General features: G+C 38.6%; 1 protein-coding gene across 1 annotated transcript in view; it reads right to left on the reverse strand.

Annotated features, from left to right (window-relative positions):
• The window catches only part of fbn2 (fibrillin 2), a 344,878-nt gene extending 324,656 nt beyond the window's left edge, over positions 1-20,222 (reverse strand). Inside the window, exons 1-4 of the mRNA XM_080188736.1 lie at positions 19,908-20,222; positions 18,704-18,786; positions 872-970; positions 403-498 (exon numbers count right to left, since the gene is read on the reverse strand). Of these exons, the coding sequence (XP_080044862.1) occupies positions 403-498; positions 872-970; positions 18,704-18,786; positions 19,908-20,089 (460 nt within the window). The 5' untranslated portion in view covers positions 20,090-20,222. The remainder of the gene's footprint in view (positions 1-402; positions 499-871; positions 971-18,703; positions 18,787-19,907) is intronic.
• Between the last annotated feature and the right edge of the window lie 4,950 nt (positions 20,223-25,172).

Here is a 25,172-nt window from a genome sequence, read left to right on the forward strand (position 1 = left end):
GTAATAGAGGCAGGAGATTATCAGTCCCATTATCCTTTTCCTGTTCCCAAAGGTGAAAATATTTTTCAATGCTATTTGTCTTATGTCATGAGTGCTGAGCTCTCACATGTCTCAGGAGGTTCTCGAAGTTGTCATATTTCCCTTTATAAAAAAAATCAAATTTCTCCATCTGATACAAACAGTAATCAGAGGGATTCTTACCCCACAATTTGAGTAACATATTTCTTTTTACTTGTATAAAAAAAAACTAATGGCTGCAAAAATGTATCTGCAGATTAAAACTGATTAAATTTGATTGTGGAATTTGATGTCAAAATATTCTTTGGACAAGTCCTCAGTGAAGCACTCTAATCTTGTTGAACTGCGACTTGTATCACATATCCATCAGTAAAATCTACTTACGCTGTCCACAGTGCGTTCCTGTGTATCCTTTCTGGCACTGGCAATGATCTTCAGCACAATTCCCTCCATTCATGCATCTGATATTGCACTGTTGAACTATAAAAGGTATTCATTTATCATTAATCTCCCATAAGTACCACAGTAGAAATGATGCATCTAATCATAGCCTGGATATGAGTCATTGATTATAATTTTTTCATGTGGATTTTAGGTGAAAAAAAAATCAAGCTGATTCTCTTACAATGCAGACCAGACCATTACAGTTTTTTTGCATTTAAATGAATTCTAAAAGCTTTACTCATTAATGCACTCATTAGATACAATAACATTACTTCAAAAAACTGTACTATACATAATCTTTTGCATGAATTGTTGCGATATAGAATCTAAGGTGTCACTTGACTACTACAGCACTACATGGAGGTAACAAGAATTCTAAATTTGTAAAAGAAAATGCTTAGAAACCTACGAGATTTAGTTCCACAAGTGGGTGAGATTTGTCCATTGGAGCAGGTGCACATGTTGGGACGTGAACAGAATCCATCACCACAGGTGTTTCGACAAATAGCTGCAGGTAAGAAGCGGTAAACAATTATCATGAAGCAAGTTTCATTCTCAAGTGAGAGATTTATGAGATTACAGAGAGTATTTGCTGTGCCCGATTACATACTGGCCTAGATTTGCAGCAGAAGTAATGATGGGGCATTCACCATTATTAAGGAGTAAATTAGATAGCAACATTTGGCCCCCACTCATGCCCTATTAAATGCAGAAATAAAGACGTTTCTGGCCGGGTTGCCCTGCTCCTCAAAAAGCTGTGCTACATTGATATTCCTCCCCTGCCCCACCATGCAGAGACTTGGCATTCAAAGGGTGCAAAAGCATTCATAGAAAGGTGCCAAGTTGCACCCTTCTTTTTGATTAGATATTAAATAAATACACCAGTAAAAGATACGTCTTGTCCAATCAAATGCAAGTCATTTTTGCACCTGATGTTAAGTTTTAATTACTGTCAAACAATCTCTCTGGAACTAAAAAAAAATTTCACTAATGTGGTGCCTCATTTCTTCAGATTTTAATTATTTTTGGATATTTAAAAAACAACTTAAATAATGTGAGAAATCCTTGACAGTCAAACAACATCTGTGGAAAGTGCAATCTGTGATGAAGGGTCATCAATTTTCATGCAGACAGAAAATGCCAACAAATCCAGGAGTCCTGTCCCGAACCTGGCCTCTGCCATTTAATTTGGGGTGGGGGGGGGCGGTGGAAAGAGAAGTAATATACCTTCTGAGGCAGGTGCAGTGCCTTCTAGGATCATTAAAACTCGACACGATTGTGTGCAAAATATGAATAAACTCATTGGAACTATCCAACTGCTGGCTTTAAACTTAGTGTGTGAAGTTAAAAAACAACGCTTGATATTTCATTCCTATGTTGTCACCAGCCTGAGTGTAATTATTATAGAATTTGTGCCACATGATTGATTTTACAACCTAATGTTATCTCAGCGGTGTACCTGTTACATAAGCTGTTTCATTGAAAGCTCCAGGTGTTTATAGAATGTTTGTTTTGATAGATTAATTACAAAATTATTCAAGGACAAATTCTATAATGAGCAGTAAATTCCTTTATCAATGAGAATGTTTGTTTTAAATAATAACATTACCAATAAATACATAACTTTATTTATGTCATTACTGAGGATTGCCCATTTTGAATACTAAGTGAATTGGAAGATCAGAGGAAGGGCAAAGGGTGGTGTTGGTTGGGGGATGGGGGGCTGTTGCATGATTTTGATTGGCATAGAGGCTACAAAGGGTCATGGGGATGACTGTTACCTTCTATGCCAATCCATAGAATTGGCATAGGCCAGATGTAGTGAGTAGAAGGGCATAGGGTATGAAGGGCTATGGGGGCGGATGGAAGGACATATAGCATTGGGACATGTTGGACAATGGAGGTCAGGTGGGGACATGAGGTGGCTTGGGTTGGCATGGATAGACCATGGGGAATGTGTGTGTGTGTGCGTGTATGCATGTGTGCCCCAGTGGGGGGGAAAAGGGGTGGAATGAGGACTGGAGGGTTGATTATTAGCTTGTTAATTTTTGTAATAAACTCAACAAAATACCAGTGCACTGATGCAAGCTTTCCGCCCAGGCTGCCTCCGCACTCATCCCAGAGGTGACAGGTCCACTTCTAACTCAATCCACCCATCCTCCCTCCTCCACAACACAAGTTCCAATTTCCAGGCCTCTACACTGGGTTGAGTTCACAAAGTCAGAAAATGTTCCTTCTTTGTGCTCCCAACCCAGAAGCAAAAATCCGGGCCATTAACTCAGTTTCTCTCTTCCCACAGATGCTGCCAGACCTGAGGCTCATTTCCAGCATTTATGTTTTTATTGCAGTTTTCCAGCATCAGCAGTACTTTGATTTTGTGATTTAAAAAAAATTCTGTATCTTTTATTGCTCTCTTTCTCTCACTTAAATCATTAGTTCTCTTTCTGTACATAATTTGTCCCTGAATTAATTATTCTAACTTAGACTTCTGGGTTCAGACTCCATGTAGGAATTCATCGGTCTGCTCAGTTAAAAAAAAAACCACATCATGGCTTTTGCTATTTACACATGTTGCAGATCCCTTGAATTTAATAACGTTAACATCCTGTGCAAAAGGAGGTCTGCAGGCACGTTTAAGTGTAATGAATGGCTAGGGTTGTTCACTTGCCACTGACCGCAACATTTGGGCTGATATCAAATTAAATTCTTGCAACGCTTTACTGAATCAAGTACTCAAGAATTTACCAAGGTTTTTCAGTTTCATATCTGTGTGTGAACACAGGACCTTTCCGTACAAGCGCAGGAGATGAAAAACCTGCTCTTTTAACTCCTCCATTCCCACTACACAGGGCCCCCAAGGAAACGCAACTAGGGCAGCAATTTACTTCGGATTCTTTCAATTTAGCATCCTGAATTCACTATTCACAACATGGCCTCCTGTACATTGGGGAGAACAAACACAGATTGGGTGATTGTCCTACACAACACCTCTGTTCAGCCCATAGCATGAACCTAAGCCTGCTGTCATCTGACACTTTAATTTTATGCTTCATTCCAACACCAATTTCTCCAGACTTAGCTTTAGAAGCAGGAGAATAGGCATTTCACTTTTCAACTTAAAGTTCTCAGAACTATACATCAGGTTCAAAAACTTTAAATCACTTTTCCCAATTTTTTCCAAAGTGGCTGAACTGATTCTATTCTTGTCCTTTGCATCTCAACTTGCTATTTTTTGACTTGTTTCATTATCACCCCCTTCCATCACTTCCTTTGTCATTTAGTCTCTCCTATTTTTCACTCTATCACTGACTTTCTCTATTGTTCTGTTCTTCCCTCTTAACTTTTCCTGCCACTGCACTTACTTAATCCTTTTGCACCTTCAGTTCTAACAAAAGATCATTGATCTGAAATCCCCAAAAGCAGGTGGAGGAGTGGGCACTTAAATCGGGCAGAAGAGTACAAAAGGGGGCCCCACTGTCATCCCACTTCTCCCCAGTTAAGTCCAGGCTGGAAAATCTGGTGGACAATCTTCCCATCCAGACATTGATTGAGGCTATTAAGTGGGCAATTAATGCCCTTTTACATGCCAAATCCCACCACTGTTGGTATTCAACCAGTGAAGATGACACCATGCAAGAAGTCCACTGTAGGCTCCTAGCGAGTGGTGTGCCTCATTCAAAGGCACTCAGTACCAAATCAAGGGACTCAGCATTGGGAATGGGGAGACCTGGTGAGGGTCACTCTCTGCCCTTTTTTCCATCCCTCCACCTCCACCTAGCAGCCCAGTCCATCATAAGCCTTATCCTACCCCCACTCACCTGTGGCTTGGATTCCTCAACAATCCTAGGCCTCTGGTGGGTGCATAACTATCAACTGCCACCATTCCCGGGGCAGTGATGAGCAGTGGAGAATTGCCAGCCTCTGATTCTTTGACAGCTTCTGGATGGTGGAATTTCCACCCCAGGTTCTAAATCCCAGGGATACCCATCACTGGCCACTCAAGCTCCTGCTGGACACTTAACCCTGGTGGACTTTCACCAGAGGCAACATAGCATTCCCACAACTTTGCCAATCATTGGGCGAGACTCCCATTTTCAACATTAAATTGTGTCGATAAACTCTGTTTCTCTCTTCACAGATGCTGCTTGAACAGTGCATATTTCCAGAAATTTCCCTTTATATTTGATGTTAATGATTTAGTTCTTTTAGGAATATAAGACTCAGGAATACAAATGTTCCATATGGCTGATCTGGTTTTTGTCTAGACTCCACTTTCCTACCTGTTGCTCATAATCTTTGGCTCCCTTATCTATCAAAAATCTACCTAGCTCGGCTCTGAATATATTCAATTAGTAGTTCTCCATAACTCTCTAGGGAAGTGAATTCTACAGACTAATGACTCAGAAAAAAACTCTCCTTGTTTCGATCTTCAAAGGGAGGCATCTTATCCTTAAGCTATATCCTCTAGTTCCAGTGCCTCCCACAAGAGGAAATACTCTCCCCATTTCACCCTATCCAATCCCCCCTTGGTTGGGGATTAATGTGAAGGGACTATGTAGCTGGCAAGTGTATTTGTGATTTTGTTGTTATATTTGATTCCTGCATTCATACCTATTTCACAGCCAAACAGGGGTGTTGACATTATGATTTTGCCTGTGGTTCCATGATGCTCTTGAGAGGTCACTAGGGATTTTGTGGCATGAAAAGTGTGGGAAACCCTGCATTATATTATTGTCTCTGTGATAACCCTCATTACTTGCATGGGGAAGTTATTGATTGACCTTCCTGTAGGACTTGTTGAATACAAGCTCTCTGGAGATTGGTAATTAAGTAAACAGGTGGACTTGTATACCAAGCCCTGTATAAAGCAGGCCCCTAAGTGGGTCCATTATTCCATTTATCCCAGTTGGGATCAGTTGTGTTCACCATAGGCTTGTGGTTTCTGCTCTACTTCATTTTGTGCAATAAAGCACTGCCACTTTACAGATGTCTCCTGATGTTACTATAGTCTGGTGGCTCTGTTTCTAATAACGTTAAAATAATTTTGCTATGTTTATTACAGAGAAAGTAACATTATTGAAGGGCTACATTTTTTTTAAAAACGTTGTTTTAACATTGGCATAAAGGCTCTGTAAACTAGGATGGCCCAATATGTAACCACAGCCTCCCTTACATTGATTTCCCAATTCTCTCAACCCTAGGATATTAGAACAAAATAGAACAATAGGGATAGTTGTAGACTGTTGGCATCAGAATGTCTCACTTATTGCACTCTCTCCACTGTGCCAAAAGGTTGAGTCCAAGACTCACTCCGTGACTTGAATATGCAACCTAATTTGATACTTATAGTAGTAAAGGACTGTTGAAGGTCCTTTTGTGAGCGATGTAAAATCAAGAGTCTTCTGTTTATTCATGTAGATATATTAAAAAAACACAATGACGCTATTCAAAAAAAAATAGAAAGCTCTCTCAGTATCCCAGTCAAAACATAACCTGGGCTATGATGCAAGGTAGATTTGTTACTGGATTAGTAATCCCAAAGCCTGGATTAATGATCCAGAGACTTGAATTCAAACCCAAGGAAACTAGGAAATATAACTTAAATTCATTAATTTAAATCGGGATTAAAATGCTAGCATCTTTAATGATGACCTATCTTATTTTACTAATGTCTTTAGAGTAAGAAAATCCTTATCTGACCTGGTATATGTATGACTCAAAGACTACCGCAATGTGGTTGACTCTTAACTACCCTCTGAAATGGCCTCAAACCATTCAATTATATAAAAATAGTTCAGCACTAATGAAGGGGAGTTAGGGACAGACAATAAACGTTGGCCTTGCAAGTGATGTCCAAATCCATTGAAAGGAAAACTGACTGGTCAGTTATCTAATTTACTATAAACAGGAGAACTTGCTATGTGCAAATTGGCCTTTGCATTTGCTATGTAACAATGTTTTGCTTTCTTTCAGAGGATACAGACATGGTTGGTTAGGCCACCATTTATTGCCCATCCCTAATTGCCTTTGAGAAGGTGATAGTGAGCTGCCTTCTTGAATTGCGGCAGTGCATAAGGTGTTGGTACATTCACAGTGCTGTTAGAAAGTGAATTCCAGGATTTTGACCCAGTGACAATGAAGGAACAGCAATTTAATTCCAAGTAAGGATGGTGCATGGCTTGGAGGGGACCCTGTAGGTGGCAGTGGTCATGCATCGACTGCTCTTGTCCTTCTAGAAGTAAAGGCATTTGTGCCTTGAAGGAAGCTTGACAAGTTTTTGCAGTGCATCTTGTACATGGTACACACTGCTGCCACTGTGCAGTGGTGCTGAAGGGAGTGAATATTAAAGGTGGCAAATGGGATGCCAATCAAACAGGCTGCTCTGCCTTAATGCTGTTGAGCTTCTTCAATGCTGATGTTGCTAAGTTCATCCAGGCAAGTGGAGAGCATTCCACCACAGTCCTGACTTGTGCCTTGTAGATGGTGAACAGGCAAATCAGAAGATGACTTATTCATCACAGAATTCCCTGCCTCTAACCTGTTCTGGCAACCACAGTATTTTTTTCCTGGTCCAGTTCAGTTGGTGGCCAATGGTAACCCAAGGGAACTGGTCCAGTTCAGTTGGTGGCCAATGCTAACCCAAGGGATCACCAATGATGATGCCATTGAATGTCAAGGGGAGGTGGTCAAATTCACTCCTGTTTCCTGGCACTTCTGTGGTGCACATAGTGACTACAGTTGAAGTTCTCCCATTTCACCCACCATGAGAATCATAGCGGGCTAGACAGGAAATTCAGCAGATCATTTAAAGGTCCATTAAGCTCGGGCAGGAATTTCCTGTCTTGGGTGCGCGCAGTTGGAGAATCCTGCCCTACATTTAAAACAAAAAATAATTGACTGGGAAGTGTTTCAGATTGCCCTAAAGACATGCAAGACACAATGAAGTTAAATTTTCAAATGGGCTCTCCCAATCGTCTACCGTAACTTTGGCAGATATATCCAACAGCTTAAACACTGGGTTTGTACCAATTTTGCAGCATTTCAAGGGATCTACTGCCAAAGGAAAAGCAGCCAATCAAGCAAAAACCCCTGTGCGTTTTCTGCACCCTCTCCCCTTCAAACCCCTAGCCATTTTTACATACTCGTGATGTCATTTTGCTGGAAGTGTAGTGGAAACAGATTTAAATGCAAGATTGTTTCCACTGCACTTCTAGTTAAGTAACACCCGTGAACAGGAACAGCCTGGAGGAATTTCCCAGCTATTGCCTAATATGTGGTTTGATACTAATTATTATGCATTAGATTTGAACCTACTTCTACAAGGTTTTTCCGATAGCCTCATGCTGTGACACAAAGCCACACAGGCCAGATGGTCCCACGGTTGATTTCAGAGCTGGAAAGTCATGACAAACCAAATCTCCCCATCACTATTTTCTCAGAGCAATAAATCCAACATCACCCACATCCTGAAAGCAAAGTTAAAAAACTACTTCTTTGAGCTTTGAGCACTTGGATATTTACAAAAGTTATGGAAACTTCTCAGTAAAATTCAATTTTTGACATACAACAGAAGGAAGGTGAGTCTTAGTGGTATAAGAAAAAAAATACTGTGACATGTTTTCAAGCTAAGTTACCAGGCTGATCTTTCTGTTCTTAGCTTCCTACTCTGTTCTACCTACTTCTTTGGGCTATTTGGGTACAGTCGAGTATCCTGTATCTGAAACCCTTAGGGTTAACTGCATTTCAGATAATTTTGGTTTTCAGATATCGCATATAAACTTACATTACAATAGCTTAAGTCTAGGCTAGTTATTGTCTAAAGTAAATAACATTTTTAAAAAAGCAACTTGTATCACCGAATAATGAAACACAGGATACCTCTAATAAGTTTCTTTCACATATTCACCATAAAAATCACAAGGTAAATACAGCAGGCTTGCTGCTCTGAAGACTGATGAGGTTCAAAGAAAGTAGAGTTTTTGAGTGTGTTTGGGTTTCAGATTTATGGATAAAGATACTCGACCTGTATTTATAAGAGTTATAAGAACACCCCAGTAAAATCCAATTTTGACACAACATTGAACACAAAGAGGATATGTCTGAATTCTATAAGAAAAAATATTAATGAGTGTCATACTTTCAGGCTAGGTTGTTATCCTCAATTTAAAAGCCTTTGTGTGCATGAGGGATTATTGATACAACAGGCTGTAAAAGTTTTTCATACGTTTTAATAATTTAATAATTTAGTATCTTTAATTGTATGCCAATAATGTGTGACTATTGTTATGCTCAAGAATTAGGTATTGAACAAATTTCACCTATGGAACAAGTACATCAAATAACTTTAAAAACATTAAGAGGAGTGGGACATCAATGGGGCCAGATAAAGTAATTGTACATGCTCAACAACCTCTTCAGGATAAAATACTGCTACTTCTCACTTATTCCCTGGATTTAATTTTTATTTTGCATAAATGCTGAATAAAATTTAAGAAAATTGAAAAGAAAGTGAAGACCTCCTCATCTAAGCATATACCATAAGTTCTCTTGCACTCCACAAACTGGAATACTCCACCTCACATGACTTTAATATAGGCGTCCAACTCTTTCATTTCACCCTCTCACTTTGTTCAGTGATACTGACAAATTATCACCAAGTCAATAGGTTATTTTGTGGCTTTGTGCCCAGTTGGAACCTAAATGAGACTTTCCAACATACTTGAGATTCTCAGTGTTCAGAGAGAACAGACACTTTCATCCCATTTGCTGAACCAGATCAACTGCTGAATGCCAATGTGAAATAAAAGTACTTTATGTAGCTTACATCAATTTTAGTTACTTCAAAGTGTTTTTTTAAATGTAAAGTTTTGCTTATTTGAAGACCATATATTATTTGAAATAGCAGTCCAAACCTATCAACAATGCTAATTACAAGGAAATCTATCTCCCCACACTAACCAGTTATTTATGCTAGGGTTCAGAAAACTCCATCTGTAATAATTACAGGCTAAAAGTGTTAAAAAGTTTTTCTAATTCATTCATTCATGGGATGCAGGTGTCAGTGGCTATGCCAGCATTCATTGCCTATCCATAATCGCTCTCAAGATGCTGGTGGTGAGCTACCATTTTGTACAAAGGAAACCATGTGTACACCCACAGTACTTTTAGGAGGGGAATTCCAGGATTAAGACTCAGCAACAGTGAAGGAACAGCGAGACAGTTCCAAGTCAAGATGGTGTGTGGCTTAGAAGTGCTGAATGGTGAAGGTCACGGATTTGGAAGGTGCTGTCAAAAGATCCTCAGTAAATTGCTGCAGTGCATCTTGTAGGTGGTACACACTGCTGCCACTGTGCGTCAGTTGTGGAAGGTGTAAATATTTAAGGTGGTGGATGGGCTGCCAATTACATAGACTACTTTGCCATCAATTGTGATAAGCTTCTTGAATGTTGATGGAGCTGCACTTATCCAGGCAACTGGCAAGTATGCCATCACATTCCTGACCTGGGGCAGTAATTAACTGGGTTAGATTTATCCTGCTTTTTGACAGGACATACTTGGGCAATTTTCCACATGGCCGGGTAAATATCAGTGTTGTAACTGTAATGGAACATCTTGCTTAGGGGCGTGGCTATTTTTGGAGCACATATCTTAACTATTATTGCCAGAATGTTGTTAGGGCCCTTAGCTTTTGCATTATCTCATACATTTAGATGTTTCTTGGTATCACGTGGAGTGAATTCCATTGGCTGAAGACTGACATTTGTGTTGCTAGGGACCTCAGGAGAAAGCAATGATGGATCATCCACTTGGCACTACTGGCTGAAGTTGGTTGGAACTTACTCTGAGTCCACAACTTCAGGAAAGGGGAATTTTCACAATAACTTCATTGCAGTGTTAATGTAAGCCAACTTGTAACACTAATAAATAAACTTTAAATGGACAGGCTTATTTCTGCTCTACCTATCTTCCCTATTCCTTCCCTCCACAACCATTGTTCACTCATCCTTTTTCTCTGTTAATACTGCTTACAGCAGTGTGTAAAGATTGGCTTTAGTTCCATCCTTCACCATGTGGCTTTTTGGAACAGAATATGGTTGCAGAGGATGACTGCCTAAAGGTGATGGTTGGAAATTAAGAAACAAAAACAGGTAGAAAACTAAAATATGGCCATTGTGGAAAATGGCAGAAAGCATGTGTAAATTACAAGGGTACGATTACCCTCTGATAATCCCAGATTCTGAATCATATGAATAATGGAAGACTGAAATGAATATGTGGACAACGGCTACATCAATATCCAAGAGAAAGTAAAGTATGACCTTGCTGTTGTTACTTCCTCAAATTAGTAAAATCAGAAATAAAGTTACCTGTGAGATGAATTTCCATCAGTTGGATATTAATGAAGATGTAGACTTATCCAACAGAGTGCTTAGATAAAATTCACAAGAAACTTGATCTGTTAAATGTCTGTGAGGCATTTTATTGACAGATTTAGGAAAACACATAATAAATTCACAGAAAAATGCATCATGGAATTTGACAGATTTTATTTAAAAATTGATAAAATTCAATTAGGAGATGGCTGGCTCACTACTAGTATTTAAATTACTGGATTATGCTAAGATGTCTCAAATGGAAAGGCAATTGGGTCGAATTGGTGTTGTATTCTCAGAAAAAAAGAGACCCTGTTGTTTCATATGTCTGCTGCCTTAAAAAAAACACTCTTAGGGAAATTGTCATTTTCTTCAAACTTCATGGAACAAGTGAGACATCCGACAACGACAGAGATTCAATAATTCCTAGATTGTGAAACAGTCAGATACCAGATGCAGGTATCAATCCAGCAGAAGGATTAAAGACAAACAGAACGCGGATGAAAGCATCTTTAACAGATTTGACTATTACCCAGGACAAGATTGAAACAAATTAATTGGGCAAATCAAGTTACGAAATGCCCAAAAAGACTTAATAAGTGCTTCAGGTTGATTCTAAGTATCATTACACAGTGAACTCTAAAGCAAAGGGGGAAGGGTCCTAAACTGGCACATTATAAAGAAAATTCTGAGGGACAGAAGGGAGAGGATGAAGGTAATGATGAATTCAAACAAATTATATTGGTTATAATGAGTTTGAGCCCTGCAAGTACTTCTTTAACAGTGTTGTGCTTGATAGTACTTGGACTTCAACAATATGTGGGGCGTATTAGTTAAAATGTTACCTTGAGAATTGACACAAGGTTGAGCAATACTACTTTCTTTAGGTTTGGTGATGACAATACATCGGGGGGTCACGAACAAGAGTTGTAATTCCACAACTCTTTGGGATTCTACGAACTCATTCACCCCATCACTGCTGCCAGCGAGAATAGAGAATTTAGCGCTCAGCCAAAATTCCATTCACTGCAGTGGGGCCGGAGAATCCCAGCCGCAGGCAAGGTCAAAGAATTCCGGCCAATATCTGGAGTAAATTATTTTATAAGTACTGATGTTGCCTCCAGTGAGATAACTCTGCCTCTGTGAAACAGTTACAAGTGAAACTTGACATAGGTCATGAAAAGGCAGTTATTTCTGGAAAGTCAGTTCATCTACAGTTTACCTAGTCTGGATATTATTATATCTTCATAACAAAAGCTGATGTCTCTTATCAGATTCTTAGATAAATACTAAAAGGTACAAAGTGATAAGGCTCAATCAGAAAAATAACTAATTGTCTTAAATTAACAGAAACAACTTGCCTATACTACTGGTCAAAGGTTAATAATCTTGCTGAAAGATGTAGGTGTAGTTGATGATAAGCATACAAGGAAAATAAAAGAGATCAGTGAGAATTGTGATATCTGTAAAAAGTATCAAAGAATATAGTTGCCATGGATTTAAAGCTATGGGACAAAGACAGAAATATTTATCTCCCCCAAATCTTACAGATCTGGTGACCTGATTTAGTTTTTCTACAATATATAGCAAAGATGGAAGAGTTATCGTCGATAAAAATCATGAAGAAATTCATATAACCAATCTTGAATACTTGGGTGAGGAGTATTCCAAAAAGAGTCTTGTGAATAGAGGAATGAGAGAATGGTGGAACATACAGAAAAGGTTACCGGCAAGTTTAAATATTGGTTAATTTTTTTATGGCTAAGAAGCAGGGTCTATGCACTGGAAGAATGGGCTAAAGGCTGTTGTTTGAATAGACGAAACAATGGAATAAAGGCTGCAGTACAGTCTAAGAACAGAAATAGAAGCAGGTGTCCCCATGACTATGAAGTTTTGGTGGTTGCCAATACATTTGAAGATAAACTAATAAAATAAACAAAACAAAGCAATTGGATAAAAGCAAAAATACTTTGGATGCTGAAAATTTGAAGTAAAAACAGAAAATGCTGGAAAGACTCAGCAGGTCTGGCTGTGTTTGTGCAGAAAGAAATTGAGTTAACATTTTGAGTCTGCATGACTTCTTCAGAGCTTGGTTTCTATTCTGTGGTCTGAGGTAAGGGTCAAGCAGCTTTATTGCCTCAGTGGATTTGTGGTGAAAGTGTCCTTGCAGGTGGGATGGATAGAGTTAAAGGAAGGTAGGTGCTTGGGGGTTTGATGAGCAATTGAGTGAAACAGATTCAAAGGTGTACTCTCCCATATTCATAGGAGTGTAGATCAATCAACATAAAAGCCACATTTCTGCATTGTGATACTTTTCAGAGAGAAGAGTACCTGATAACTATGATAAGATGGAGCAGACACACATGGAAAACTGCAGAAACCAAATAAATATATCTATTGCTTGAGAAATATCTCCAGGATAATAGATCATAAAATCATGAGAAATAGGAACAAGGTTAGGCAATTTTTAAGGAAATTTCAGAGACGTGTAAGAATTATGGAGTAGTAATAATGGGGAACATTAATTATTCAAATACAGACTGGGATACTAGTAACGTAAAGGTCAGAAAAGTGCAAGTTATAGGAGTGTGTTCAGGAAATTTTCTTATATCAATATAATTCTAGTCCAACAAAGGAGGCACTGCTAAAAATCTGGCTCTTGGTAATGAGGTAAGTCAAGTGTATCAAGTGTCAGTTGGAGAAAATTTCGGGGACCATAATTGTATCATCAGGTTGTGGATGGCTATGCAAAAGGACAAAGAGCAATCCAGATTACAAATAATTAAAAACAGGAAAAACAAACATCAATGTAGTAAGAATAGATCTCAGCCAGATAAATTGTTGGCAAGAAGAACAGTATCTGAACAATAAGATACATTCAAAGAGATAGTTCAGGTGCAGACAAGGTATATTCCAATGAAAGGGGCAAGATGATGAAAGAGAGATTAAGAGTAAGAATAAAAAGTGTGCTTATGCCAGATGCCAAGATGGTAATAGAACAGACAATCAGGCTGAATATAGAAGATTCAGAGGGAAGTGAAAAAACAAATAAGAGAAGTAAAAAAAGTATGAAAAGACTGAAAGCTAACTTTAAGGGAATGCCAAAGTCTTCTATAAGTTTAAAATAGTACGGCTGATTTGGGGCCTAAAAGAGGACTCACAGATGGATGCGGGGGCATAGCTAATGTATTAAATCAATACTTTCCATCTATCTTTACCAATGAAGAAGATGCAACTTGAACTATGAAATAGGAGGTAATTAACAAATTTGAAGGGTTTAAAACGGATAAGGAGATGATACAGAATAGGCTGTTGTACATAAAGTTGATAAAGCTCCAGGACTGAATGAGATGCATTCAAGAATTGAGAGAGAAATGAAAGTAGAAGTTGCAGAGGCACTGCCATAATTTGCCAGTCTTAGACTTAGACACAGCTGGTGCCAAATGTCACACCATTGTTCAGAAAAGGGTGTAAAGATAAGCCCAGCAGAGTGGTGGGGAAACTTCTAGGAACAAAAATCTGGGACAAAATTAACAGCCACATGTAAAATTATGGAAAGCCAGCATGGATTTCTTAGGTGAAAATTGTGTTTAACAACTTGCTGGAGGTAATAGAGAGGATTGATGAGGATAATGCTGTTCATATGATGTACGAGAACTTCCAAAATTCATTTAGTAGCAAAGTTTTGGTTAAAGAATAAAAGGGACAGTAGAAACATGGATATAAAATTGGCAATGGATAGGAAACAAAGAATAGTGCTTAATGAATTTTTATAGACCAGAGCAAGTTTTGCAATGAAGATCTCCAGGGTCAAGTTGCATCTTCTTCATTGGTAAAGATAGGTGGAAAGTATTGATTGGAATTTCTGATCTTCCTGGTGTATACTAATGTTCTAAAACTAGATGAATAGGGCATAATTTCAAAAATCTGCTGGTGATATGAAGTTTGGAAGCATTGTGAACTTTTAAGATGATAGTGTAGAAATTCAAAAGGACTTTAGGAATTAATTCTCTAAACTCCAATGAATATAGACCCAAACTTTTCTCTTAAAACAACCCTTGCATCCCAGGAAAAAGCCTAGTGAACCTTCACTGAACTGCTTCAGTAATCTCTCCCTAAGTACTGAGACCAAAACTATATACTGTATTGCAGGCATGGTCTTGCCAGTTTCCTGTATAGCTGTCAAAATACATTGCTACATTTATACTTAATCTTCATTGCAATAAAGACCAGCATTCCATTCATCTATCTAATTACTCACTGCATCTGCATGTTTACCTTTTGTGATACATGTATGATAGCACCCGGATCCTTCCACACTGCAACATTCTGCAGTCTTTCTATATTTAAATAATATTCTGCTTTTTTATTCTTTGTACCAAAGTGGACAACCTCACATTTCCCTAAATAATGCTCCATCTGCTAATTATTAGCCCCTCTATGTCCCTTTGCAAACGGTTTCACAACTTGCTTTCCTATCTATCTTTAGATTATCAGCAAATCTGGCTATAGTACAGTTGGTTCCTCCATCAAATTCATTAACACAGGTGCTTCACTAATTAGTTTTCCAACCTGAAAAAGACACATTTATCCCAACTCTATTTCCAATCCTCAATTCATGCTAATATAGTATCCCCAACAGCATGAACTCTTACCTTTTGCAGTAATCTTTCACATGTCACTTCATTAAATGCATTTTAGAAACCCAAATATACAGCATCTACTGGCTCCCCTTGATCCACCCTGCTTGTTACCTCCTCAAAGAACTATTATAAATCTGTCAAACATGATTTCCCTTACACAAAATTATGTAGACTCTGCCTGATTGTATTATGATTTTCTAAATGTCCTACATCTACTTCTTTGTTAATGGTTTCTAGCTTTTCCCAATGACAGATGTTAGGCTAACTGGCCTCTTTTTTTTAATTTTATTTCCCTGCTTTCTTTAACAGTGGTGTTATATTTGTTTTTTTTCCAATCTGCTATGGCTTTTCCAGAATCTGGGGAATGTTGGAAGATTACAATTAACACATTCACTATCTCTGCAGCCACTTCATTTAAAACCTTAGGATGCAGGCCATCAGTTCCAGGGAATTTTGCATTCTTTACTACCATTTGTTTTTCTATAAGCTTTTTTTAAATTCATTCATGGGACATGGGCATCACTGGCTGGCCAGCATTTATTGCCCATCTCTAATTGCCCATCTCTAATTGCCCTTACTCAGAAGGCAGTTGACAGTCAACCACATTGCTGTGGCTCTGGAGTCACATGTAGGCCAGTCCAGGTAAGGGCGGCAATTTCCTTCCCATAAGAACATTAGTGAACCAGATGGGTTTTTGTGACAATCGACAATGGTTTCATAGTCATTGATAGATTCTTAATTCCAAATATTTTTTATTGAATTCAAATTCCATCATCTGCCATGGCAGGATTCAAACCTGGGCCCCCAGGACATAAGCTGAGTTTCTGGATGAATAGTCTAGTGATGATACCACAAAGCCATCAACTCCCCTTTTGGTCCCATTACTTTTCTATTTTTCAGTGAGACCTGTCCTACTCAAAATAGATTGTGTTCAACTAAAAGCTGATGCCACATAACTTTACTGGTACCATGAAGGAAAAGTTCTTGATGCATGTTGATGATGTCTTGTAGGACGCTAGTGTAAGATTTGAGTTATACGCTAGTAATAAGGCTAGAATAGCATTTAAAATTGGGAGCCAAACTTGTGGTGCCTTAGTTTAGACATTAAATCAAAAATCATATTTAGACAGCATTACTCCAATCCTTGTTAATAATTCTAGGGCTTCCCAGAAAAATGTTATATTTAAAGAGGCAGAGCAATTGTGATGCTTGATTGATCAATTGAATTGATTGTGCACTCAACTAGACCAGCTGCTAGTTTGACATGTTGGAGTTAATTTCTATAATGGGGCACCCTTGAATCAGAAATATTTAAAGGCAAATAAGAAAATGAATTTAAGAAAATGAATTTAGGAAAATTAGATCTGGATAAATGCATACTTATGTTCCTATCCTTTCACTAAACCTAAAAAAGCATGAAGCTAGTCATTTTACCAATGCTTCATGAGGTAATATTCTTGATAAGTAGTCTAGTGCAGTTTGTTTCATAATGTTTCTGATAGGTAAGAACAAGACATGTCCTTGAACATGGGAATTTACAAACATTTTTAAAAATAGGTAATACTCTGGCTGCTGAAATATTTGGTTTTCTGGAAACTGCTGGATATGGATACTTGTCAAACATCTTAAGTACAGGGTGCAAACTGAAGGATTACATCCATTGAACGTAATGTAGATAATCATTGTGGGGTAATGTAAACTCTATGGAAAGTGTAAGAAACAGTTATGGATTGACCTTCCTAGCTTAAAACAAATGCTGGAAAGGAAATCTTTAAAATTAAATTGGTTGATGAGATGCAGCAACTGTAGGATTGTTTTACTAAAGAAAAGTACAAAGAAATTGTTCAGGAGGAAGGATGTTTCACAACTATTCACTTGATTTATGTCTCACTCAGCTATAGTCTCTTGTTGGCCTGCCCCCTTCTCCCTATAAATGACATGGTCTAGCTTGCTCACTTTCACAGCCAGTGACCTGTTACGTCCCAGCTATTAATGTCATACTTCGTACAGGACATGGAAGTCTTTGAATCTGTTATTTGTATATTAGTTGTGTTTAATTGCATGCAGTTTGGGAGTATTAACTGGAGTTTTGCTTGTTCTCCTATAATTAAGGATAGACTGAAACTAGGCACGTTAAGTTAGGAGATGCAAATTAGTAATGTGTATTTTTATTAAAAAAACTTATAAGAATGTGTAAAGGCTCTCTCCAGTTCTATGCTTCATCAATTTAGCTTTCTGGTTAGAATAAACCATTCTATTAGATGATGCGTATTTAAATTACCATACCTACCTTTTACCTTGTGCTTTCCAAGCCCCATTGTCAATTTTAGAAATGGAACTCATTTCTTAGTCTTTAGTTGGCTGAAAACTTGATTCAAATGCTGTTTTTTCCATGAATTGATCCCTAAACAGTGAAATTTGATTTGACCATATCACTAAAATAATCAGGTCAAATCTATAATATTTGTCACCTGTCAATTTTGCATGCCCAAAATGTTATTCAATCAATGAATCCAGGAATAATGAATTGCCAATGTGTTATATCATCAGCAATTTGCCAAGGATCATTACAAATTTATAACGGCTATGATCAGGGGCTTAATGTTTTGAATTTTAATCTCTTCTAGCTCCATCCAAGAACAGGAAAACATCTCTTCAATTGACAGGTCTAATAACAGAATCAGTAATAATGCAGATGGATTTTTTTTACTGAATTGTTGTCAAGCAGAGGGAAACAAGGTTGCATTACAGCTACCACAAGACTACCTACCTATGCTAGTTCATATGCACTTCTATCTACCAGCATTCCAAATGCAAGCATACTTTGGCTAACCTAATTCCCAAACTGACGTCTCAGCATCCTGGTACTCAAATTTCAGTTTGGGGTTCTGGTCTTCCCTTGATTCAATTTCATTTTGTTAATGACAGAGAAAATTTGTTTGTGGTGCCACAAACAATAATTTTCCATCTGCATCAGGAATGAAATGTAAGCTCTGTAGTGAAAATAATGGTTCAAACATTAAACTCTTATGATAACAAAGCTATTGTATGACATTTGTCACAACTCTTTTACATTTATTGTGTCCAGATGTTTTTCCCCGTATAAGCTGTGTATGATATTTTGTTTAAACATTGCCATATGTTCAAATATGACATTGCATCATATAATATCACATCCCATGGTATAAAATATAAAAGGACGTTGTTAGGAAGAACTGCACTTACGGACAATGCACTGGTTTCCGCCAGGTAACGTTTTCCATCCCGGGCAGCAGTAAGAGTGAAATCGAGACCCACAGACATTTGGCCTGTGATGTATACATTGAAAATCAAAACCATTCAAAAATTAAACAGGGCATTTTAAAGTAGGAAAAAAAGTATCACAAATTAAATAAAAGCAAAACCAATTTCTAGCTTAATTATAAAAGATGGAGAAATGTATTGAAAACAATTTATGTTTTACACTTAAAGATAATTATTGATTTTTGTTCCAGAATGACTTCCTATGGCATAAATATTATGCAGGGGGTGGAAACTTAGCAAATATCGAATTATGGGCTACTTTTGGAAGACAGAAAGGAAAGCCACACATGTTGTCTGGTTTGTGCTATCCTAACCCGATTGCGAGTACTTCATTGATTTTTAACGCTAAAAATTTTGCTCCACGCAGCTTTACTCGCGGAGAAGGTATTTCAAAACTAAAAGAACTTTTTGAAATAGGCAATTTCTTATTTTATTCAAATTGATTGCAGCCTTTCCCTGTCCCTATACATTTTTGGAACCCCATTTTGCATTGCACGCCCTCCCTAGAGATTTTCCATACAGAAAAACTGACCTTTTTTTCCCTCACAGCAAAAGATCTAATTACTTTTTTCTGCAAGTCCTTAAATGAAACGGTCTGTAGGCTTACAAATACTAAAATTGGGAAAAGCCAATATCGTTCACTTTGGAGTCTTGAGAACTGCAATTAAAGCTGTTTAGCCGATCAACTTTAACTCTGGCTTGTGAAGCCGCCGAATAGTTTTTTTTAAATAAGGTCAAGATGATTCTCGGTTTGGAGGGACAAGTGCTGGAGATATCGTGACCTATCTGCTTTCAGTACAGACGATGAGTGATCTGTGTATTTTCAGTATTTGGAGCTTTCGCTTTTTTTAAAAACCTTCCCAACTGTAAGTGCAGCTGATCACTGTTACAGACGAATACAGGCTGAAGGGGATTTCTCGAAAGAGATCCGGGAAACCTCCAAGAACGTATTTAATTCTAACTTACTGTAAAAGTTAGTGGATGACAGCTCAGCGACAATTCTACTTTTACATTAAAATTTGCAGCCACAGCAGGTAATATTCCAGTCCTTGTGTTTTGAACATTACAAAACATATTCAAACCTATATACATTGCTTTTTTAAAAAAATAGAAATGGTGTGTATACCCTCTCAACATATCATGTCCTCTTCTCCTCACTTTGGCTGCTGCTGCTTCCCTCATTTCATTTGGATTGTATCTTTGTGCTTCAAAGCTCCTTGGATATTGCTGTCCAGTCACTTTTTCCACCACGATGCCTGCAATTGCTACACATCCCAGCAGAAATTTCCAACAGCACCGTATCCCCATTCCGGGAACACGCTAGCTCCTTGGCTTGTTAAAGGATTTCCAGATCACGTTTCAAGAATAACTTCACAGTCTTGTTGACCCGATTAGTATTCACTTTATAACTCGGGTTCCTCTCAGTTGTTCATAAAAATCTGACAAACCTACGGTTTTCTTAAAGTTGGCAAAAAGGAAAAATATCAAAAAAATTTGCTTCGACTGCGACTTAATGCAGTGACACCACCACCCCTCAAAAAAATCAATCTAGGGTAGGGAAGGGAGCAAAACGCATGAATGTAAAGACTTTTTTTTAAGGTGTTGCTGTTTAAGAGAACTGAAGCCTGCCTGGGATCTTTGCAAAAAGCCGCCACTCCAGCGAGCTGAGACTGAGAGGCTACAGAGAGAGCCGGGGCTTTTCACTGGTTGCTGTCAATGGAGAGAGTGTGAGCACGTGGGTTTAGGGGAGGACTTAATCCAGACGAGAGAGGAGCTTCCCTCTGCTGTCTCACTCACACATTCCAATACTCCACTGGGTGGTGCAAACGAAATGGGAGAGGCGTCGAATATGGACTTTCTCCATTTCTTGCTTCTTCCACCCCCATTGTTTTGAAATGAGGTAAAGTCGTTTTAAATCATCGGAGAGATTACTTCAGAAGTTGTTCCTTTTCCTTGTACGCGTTTGCATAAAAGATACTTTATCCCTATATCGCGAACAGGCAGCAATGTATTTCCCGGAAATCTTTCCCACATATCGCAGACGCACAGCTGCTCATTTGCTGAGGGTCGCCGACTGCACACCTGTGCTCACTTGAGCAACCGTCACCCACCAATCTAACTACCCCATAAACCACTTTCCCAACCCCCTGTTCCTATCCCAACTCCGTCTCTTTTCCCACCTACCTAACTACCCCGGTCCTCTCCCACTTCCGTGCCTAAACCCCTTCCGACCCTCTCCCTTCTTACCCCCTCGTAACACCTTCCCAACCCTCTTCTTTCCCACCTCCATCTACCCATGTGCCTACCTCCCTGCCCCTCCTATCACCTCCCCAGTGCCTGGTCCTTTCCCACTTCCCCTACACTTTGCCTTACACACTCCCCACCTAACTAATTGCACCCTGAAACCATTTTCCCAACCCTCAGCCCTTTCCAATCTCCATCCCTACACTCCTTTTTGACCCCTCCACATCTCCCTTCCCAACTCCTGTCCATTTGTCTCCCCCCCCCCCCCCCCCCCCGCTACAGAACTGCTCCCTCCTACCACCTTCTATCTATTCCACTTCCCTCCCTGCATATCACCACCTCCCTATCTGCCCCTTTCCAGCAACTATCTCTGCAACCCACTGCCCTCCTGGAGCTGCCCCCTTCTCCCCAACTCTATCCCTACACTGTCACAACACCCTTCCACCTCCCCTTCTCCATTTCCAATCTTTGACCCACACACCCTCCTCTCATCTTCCTGCCTCTCACCTCTGCTTCTGTCCCCCATGCTGTCCCATTACTACCCTGCCTCATCATTACCCTCTTAACTTCCCCCCACATAGCACCCTCCTACTTTGCTCTTCCCTTCCTCTTTGCAATCTGGAAGCAGCAGACCCTGTTCATCGTACAGAAAATCTTTCAAACTCCTAGAATTGTGTCCTATTTCCATGGGTAAAAAAAAACACTTTACCACAATTCCTCACAATCTTTTACAATATCCTACAGTTCATTTGAGCAACCTGCTGGAAATCCCCTAATATAAAAAATCTATTTTAGAACATAGAACACTACAGCACAAACAGGCCCTTCGGCCCACTAGTTGCACCAACTAAAATTAACAATGAGCACTGGTTGTTAGATCTGCATGTGTAATTGTCAATATTATGACTCGTGATGTCACAATTTATTATACACCTTTTGTTAGCATTACAATTTATCAAAATTGTTTACCTTTATATACATGTCTAAATAAGTTGAGTAAACCTACAAGTTGTGCATACTTCTTAAAACCATAAAATAGCCACAGGAATTTTTTTGTCAAAACATGCAACTTGGCTTTTTATAAACACCACTATTGAAAATCCATTGTCAATAAAACTCTCTCTGATACATTCTCTTTGCAACTTCAGTTCTACCTCAAAGTGGTTTCCATTTTACAATGCCTGTAAAGTTTTAGTATAAACCTGGAGTTGGGATGCAACCAACTGTGAAGAGAAGCAATTTGGGGCTGTGTGGAAGACACAATCTCTCTTCAGTTAGATTTGACACCACAAGCAATACAACCAAATTTAAACATTGCCCAGGGCATCCACCGTTACCGCCTAGACACTCTTGAAACCTGTCTGGAGTTAATTTAAATGTTTAAACAGTGCAGATGCTTTCACCCATGCTCTTTGGGATGTTCTGAGGTCATGAAAAGCAACTTCCTCTTCTCCTTCACATGTTTAAATTTTAACTATTAAGAGAGCAGCTCTGTACATGTGTGTAGCCAGGCATGTGCTAAACTCTGGTCAGGATGATGGAATTCCAGTCAGGAAATTTAAATAGGGCAACAATCAGATTCAAACTTGTATTGCTGTGTTAGATAGGCTAGATAAAACAGAATTGTTAATACAATCAGGACCACTTACGCACTATTTTTAATAGGTATCTTTCCTCTGTATGTTGAGTTAGCCCCGTCCCATATTTAATAACAGCCTTCTTGCCATCTCTGCTTCCCCTACATAAAATCACAGTGCTGCGTGTTGTCAGAACAGACATCTGTGACTGACTTCGAATTGTTGGCATTCAACTCTGATTAAAAAGAATCCGAGTAACAAGTAAGAACACAAAATTTCTAAATATAAAAATAATTATTGAAAAATGACAAACTAAATCCAACAATTCCTTTTCAGCAAAAAGGCTGTACAGCTGTAGGACCCTAAAAATAACCTCAATTGTAAAACCAAACATTGGACATTATTTAACATTTAAATTTGAATTATGAACAAAGATGCTATTCTATAAATAATGACATTTCCCCAAATTATTTCCAAGGCAATGACCTTAGTCCAACTGATTCGACATGGAATGTAGAGTTACAAGCATTATAGGATGTTAACTAGTTTTATTCATGAGGTATTCCGGAAAGTAACAATTTATATTCTATGCCAAAAAATTAACAGAGACTGCCTTATGTGCCACGTATACTAATTCATACTGTCAATACAATACCCATAGTGTTGCTACTAAAATCCTGCCATCATTTAAGATGTTTTTTTTGATATTTGGAATGTTGCCATTTTTTTCAAACAAGCGATACCACCAAGCCAAGGTTGACCATATTTCCTCCTCTGCCTCCATTGTTATCTAAATTCAGGATTTTTTTAATGAACCTTCATCTTGAATAAATGGTACATCCCTCCAGGATCTGCTAATCTGCCGTATTTACTAAATAAACAGTCCTTTGAATACCCTCGCTTATACTGATTTCCTTTCAATGCTACTTTACAATAAAATTCCAAAGTTCATACTTCACATCGTTTTGATACTTTTATATGAAACAAATGTGAATTACCTTAGTTGCTTTAATAATGAATTAATTTGGTACTTAGTCCTCAGTTCTTTTCCAGACATGGAAGTCGGACATTCTGCTATACTCTGTGAGTGGCCGGTCTTGGTGATAATCATAAATTCAGAATTTTGTAAGTACAGACACTGAATTCTGTCATCTGCTATCTTGCTGAGTTGCTTCAACTAAGAGATATACCTCTAGAAATGCCATGAGATAAATATAAGCAATGTTCTGCAGATATTATAAATCTGAAATGAAAATAGAAAATGCTTTGATTTGATATATTATTGTCACAAATATTAGCATACAGTGAAAAGTATTGTTTCCTTCATGCTATACAGACAAAACATGACATTCATAGAGAAGGAAGCAAGAGCACGCAGAATGTAGTGTTACAGTCATAGCTAGCGTATAGAGAAAGATCAACTTAACGCAAGGTAGGTCCATTCAAAAATCTGATGGCAGCAGGGAAGAAGTTGTTCTTGAGTTGATTGGCACGTGATCTCACAAGTTTTTACCTTTTTCCTGATGGAAGAAGGTAGAAGAGAGAATGTCCGGGATGCGTGGGGTCCTTAATTATGCTGGCTGCTTTGCCGAGCAGTGGGAAGTGTAGACAGAATCAATGGATGGGAGGCTGATTTGCGTGATGCATTGGCTACATTCATGACATTTTGTAGTTTCTTGTGGTCTTGGGCAGATGCTGGAAATATCCAGAAAGTTAGGCAGCATTGGCGGAGAGAGATGTAAAGATAACATTTTAGGGTAATGTCCTTTCATTAGAAGTGAATGCCCTGGTCTTTAAAATACAAAATTAGTACTTCCGGCACAGTGGTTAGCACTGCTGCCTCACAGCTCCAGGAAACTGAAATTAATTCCCGACTTGGGTCACTGTCCATATGGAGTTGCACATTCTCCCCTAGATTGTGTGAGATGTGTGGGTTTGGTGGATTGGCCATGGTCAGTTGCCTCTTAGTGTCAGGGAGAATAGCTAGGGTAAACACATGGGGTTATGGGGATAGGGCTTGGATGGGACTGTGTTTGGTGCAGACTCGATGGGTCACATGACCTCCTTCTGCTCTGTAGGATTCTATGAATCCATTAGCTTTTATTTTTTAAACATTTAATTCTGTTGCATATCATATTTAGTTATTGTGGAAAGAGGATTCTGGCTGAAAAAATTTGTAAAAAATTGAAGGATGTCTTTGACTTCACTTCTCAATTTGCTTTTTATTGGCAAGGCAATGTGTTTTAAATTACTAATGAGTAATTTCAATTCCCACTTGCTAAGTGTGGATTGATGCATCATTATTTATTCAGTTTTAATTTGTTGCTGTTTCATGATAACTTTAATTGATAAACACAACACCAGGGTGCCGTGGACAAACTGTGTGTTATATGCAAAACTTACAGATAAAGCAAATATCCCATGGCATTGCTCATGGACAGCCTTAGGTAATACTTGTTGTTTAAAAGAGGGCTGCTGGAATTCTGAAGGGGGGGGGGGATGCAAATTTCTGGAGGAAATAGCTGGGATGAAATTTCTAAGAGATCTACAAAGCAGGTTTAATTATTTTT

The sequence above is a fragment of the Carcharhinus amblyrhynchos genome, chromosome 5 (assembly GCF_965287045.1).
Source record: "Carcharhinus amblyrhynchos chromosome 5, sCarAmb.v2.hapA, whole genome shotgun sequence".
NCBI lineage: Eukaryota > Metazoa > Chordata > Chondrichthyes > Carcharhiniformes > Carcharhinidae > Carcharhinus > Carcharhinus amblyrhynchos.